At 16.4% G+C, this 4668-nt stretch overlaps 1 protein-coding gene across 1 annotated transcript in view; it reads right to left on the reverse strand.

The window, feature by feature from the left end:
* LOC128966120 (ninjurin-A-like) overlaps nt 1–840 on the reverse strand; it is a 3349-nt gene extending 2509 nt beyond the window's left edge. Inside the window, exons 1-2 of the mRNA XM_054312933.1 lie at nt 675–840; nt 404–451 (exon numbers count right to left, since the gene is read on the reverse strand). Coding sequence (XP_054168908.1) covers nt 404–451; nt 675–840 — 214 coding nt within the window. The remainder of the gene's footprint in view (nt 1–403; nt 452–674) is intronic.
* Between the last annotated feature and the right edge of the window lie 3828 nt (nt 841–4668).

A 4668-nucleotide genomic window follows, 5' to 3' on the forward strand; every position in this document is an offset into this window, starting at 1 on the left:
TATATATAGATTATTAGCAAAATTATAATTAAAATATATACGTAATATACTGTATATATGTAATAAAAGATATAAAATATAAAAAGAAAATGTTGTGCAATAAATGTAAACATAATATTATTTTATTATAAGATATTAGAGCTAAATGTGTATAAAGATATTATATTAATATTGTAGATAATAATAATAATAATTATAATAAATAGAAAATAAATAGATAAAGATAAAAAAATATATAAAATATAAAAAGATATATAAATATATATATATATATATCTTTAACTATTTATATTTTATTATTATTATATATATAAATAATATATATTCAATAGTATGATTAGATGGCATATACAGTATATAAAAATATATAATTAAATCAACAAAAAATAATTTTTTTCATTACATTTAAGTTGCGAAGCATTGGCACACATTAATCCCAAATCCATAATACCTAAAAAAATTATTATTATTATTATTATATAATATTATATAATAATCATATAATATAAATCAAGTAATAATAATAATAAAAAAATAAATGCAAAAATATCTATATATATATTATTAATACTACACAACTGATCACATTTTTTTCAAACAAAAAGCTTATCATATGATAAATGATATGAATTGAATTGAAATAATAGAGAAATAAAAAAAAATTGATACAAAACCCTGGGCTATGGTTTTACGTGTGGCGTACATATTCATGTCCATCTGCGGATTAGACACATGTTGGCCAGTCGGGGTAGCCATTAGACCGGTGCTGGCATTGGTTGTACAGCTGGTGATGGCTGACTTGGCCATCATATCGGCGGCCATTGTGTCGCCGCACGACATCACCGTATGATCGTCTTCTGGCTGTTGAAAGGAGACGAAAGAAACCACAAAAAAAATTAAACGATCAGTAAATTTGTATTATTATTATTATTATTATTATTATTATTATTTAATATCATATAAAATAATATAAAATATATCATTTGCAACATCATATAAATGATGATTTGTATTATTATATTATTATATTATTATAGTATAGTATACTATAGTAGAGATGATAGTCTGGTATTGCACTCAAATAAAATAAATAATTAATTAATTAATTAAAAAAAAATAAATTGTATTTTTTTTATATTGTTGTGTTGAACTGATATAAAATTCGTGATAATATTTAGTAACGGAATTAAACAATAAATAAATAAATAAAAAATTATTATAATAATTATTAGTTTTGTTTTTATTTGTTTTGAAAAAAATAATTAAACAATATATTAGACACAAAAAACAGGTTTGACGGCTAAGATAACCAACAAAAAAATTATGTTATAATATGATATAATATTTCAATTAATAATTTTTTGTTCAAAAAATAAACAATTGTTTTGTTTAAATTGTAAAAAATAGTAATAAAGCAATATTTGTATAATAAAAAATAATAATAATAATAAATTGATAAATTTTTGATAATAAAAATACATTACCAAAACTGTTGACATTTTGGCTAATTTTAAAAATTTCAACATTTGATGTCTAAATTGTTTGTTCATTAAATAAAATAAAAATAACAAAAAATAAATAAATACAAGACTAATAATAATAATAGTATTATTACAGTTATTACATATAATAATACTATAGTATAATAAATAATTATATATATGATATATATTTAATTTCTTGTAAAATAAAATATTAACACTTAATTGAATGTTAAAAATCTGGTTGATATGTGATGTGTTTGAGCTCATCAAATGTTTTTTACAAAAAATAAAATAATACTATAATAGACAGTAATAATAAATATGTATTCAACAAAACAATAATAATATTATAATATACTATAATATAATAGTGGACTCATTTTGTATGTGTGTGTATGTGGTGGTCGTGATAGGCAATCGTTATTATATAATATTTTTTAAAATAAAATTTGTTGTATGAAACAAACAATACATTTATTTTTTTAAAACAAAAATTAATAAATAAATGCCTAATTTGCTGTGCATTACATCAAATTTGTACATAACTTATCTAATACTGTATATATACATGTATATCATATATGGTTTGAATCAATTAAGTAATAAAAAAAAAATAAAATTTTATGCATCCATGCATACAATGAGAAAAAAAACTTATTGTATACATTAATAGGCTATAATAGGGTATATACTGTATATACCCGTATAGAGCTCCGGGCGATATTTATACCAATCTATACGAAGTATTGATTAGTGGTATATATTTATTTAATTTTAGGGACACTCCTATCACTTACCACATTAGCATTAATTTAATTTATTTTATTTTTTTTATTAGAGATAATATTATATATATATATATATATATAGTAAGATTACAATAATATATTCAATAGTCTACAACAATTCAATACATAGTTTTCAATACAGAAAAAAATAGTAAATTTCTATAATGTATTAAATATTTTATGGTAAAATTTATTATTATTATTATTAATAAAATTTTTAAAAAATAGTTGTGTAAATATTTGTGTAAATTTTTTTGTTTGTTTGTTGATGTATTGTATTTTTATAAATTAAATTAAAAATTAATTATGTTATAAAGTATTTGTTTTTAGTAATTTATATATATATAATGTAATTTATATCTATTAAATAACATAACATAATATATTATATGTACATATGTTTGCTTTTAATTAGACAATGTTGATTAATTAGATTGAAAATTATAGTTTTATATATATACTAGTATATATATTGTTATTTTTAAATAGTTAGTTTAAACAACAACAGTAACAACAAATTTAACTAATTTTACAAAAATTTAGAAAATAGTATTTTTGATTAATTAATTTTTAAGTTTTAATTGTATGTGATTTTTTACTAAGAAAACTAAAAATTAATTTTATTTAAACTAATCAATTAATTTATGTCCAAAAATTTTTTTCTCTTTATTGTATACTTTTTTAAAAAAAAATTTGTTAAATAACTAAAAAAATAAATAAAACTATAGCTAACAATATGTTTTTAAAAAAAATATTATTTAATTTGGCAGATATTGTAATTAAATTAAATATAAACAATTAAATTTTGAAAAAAATTAACTTTAATATATGAAACAATAATAATTCAATGTGACACTTAATAAAATATAAATTATAATTTATATTTTTTTATTCAAATATATATTTATATAATTTATATCCTAATATAGGTAATGTTTACATAACTTGTTTAGACAATAAAAAATTGAAATTAATTTTTATTTTCAACTATTTGAAAAATTTAATTACACTTATACTGTAAACTAATTTAACCTTATATATAAATTTAATTTATAACATTACATTTTGTGAATATTAATTTTATTATATACTATTTATTTTTAGACAATACAAATAATTAAATTTAAATAGAAAATTTTATTATTTAATTAAATAATTTAAATTAAAATATAAATTATATATATAAATGTATTTCAACAATACATTAATTAATGTGAATTCTCTATACTATATCTAACAAACAACCAAAAAAAAAAACTAACTAACAATAAAAAACAGTAAAAACATTAAAATCTTATAAAGACTTTTTTTTCAAATGATAAATAATATAATTATTATACATTTTTATATATATTATATATAAAAATCTAAATTATAATGATATATCTTTTGATGTAATTTAAAAAACACGAAAATCTCTATTTGAAACACAAAATTAACTTTAAACATGCTTTATATATATATATTTATATAGATATACAATATATGTATATACAGTATATGAGTATAAATTAAATCCACTTAAAACATAGAAATTATTTATGATATTTAACATTGAGAATATTTTTTTATTTATTTTTTTAAGACTAACTTTTTTCATATATTGTATATTACATTATTGATTATTTTCAACACAAAACTGTTTTCTACTAATGTTTTATTTTTATTTATTTTTCAGGGGTTTTAATTAAAATAAAACACATCACATGTGTGTAAGTGTTTTTATTTCATTTAATTTATATATATATATATAAAGTTAAAAATCTAATCTATTATTGATATTTAGTTTTATCTTATTATTATTATTATTATTATTATTATTATTACTAAATATTTTGTGTATATACTATACAGTAGTCATAATACAATTGTAAACTTTTAAAAAACAAAACAATATAAATATCTTTACTATGTCTTATATATACTACATATATATATATATATATCAAATAAATATAATCCGTTTTCATTAAATTTAGATCAAAAAAAATTATAAATAAAAACTAAAATATTAAATGTATAACAAATATGAAGTTATTGTTTATTTCTTATTTGTTTTTATCTCTAATATTAAATTCAATATATATATAATACTCTATACTACAGTATAAGTTATACACAAATTTTTAATTATAAACACTAACTACTAATTTGAATATATATAAATATATATTTCAATTGGGGTTTGAAATTATACACTAATTAATCAAAAAGATATAAATCATATCAAAAATTGTTTTCAACAAACAAAATATAAATATTTCTCTTAAAAATTATTTTATTAAAACAATAACAAAATAATTCATTTAAATTTTTACTAAATACTATACTCTATATTATTATTAGTATTATCATTATTATTATTATAATTTGTGTATAAAAATTATGATTGATTT

This window comes from Oppia nitens, unplaced genomic scaffold (assembly GCF_028296485.1).
Source record: "Oppia nitens isolate AA-2021 unplaced genomic scaffold, nextdenovo-longstitch-racon4-pilon3 scaffold19_pilon_pilon_pilon, whole genome shotgun sequence".
In the NCBI taxonomy this organism is placed as follows: Eukaryota; Metazoa; Arthropoda; class Arachnida; order Sarcoptiformes; family Oppiidae; genus Oppia; species Oppia nitens.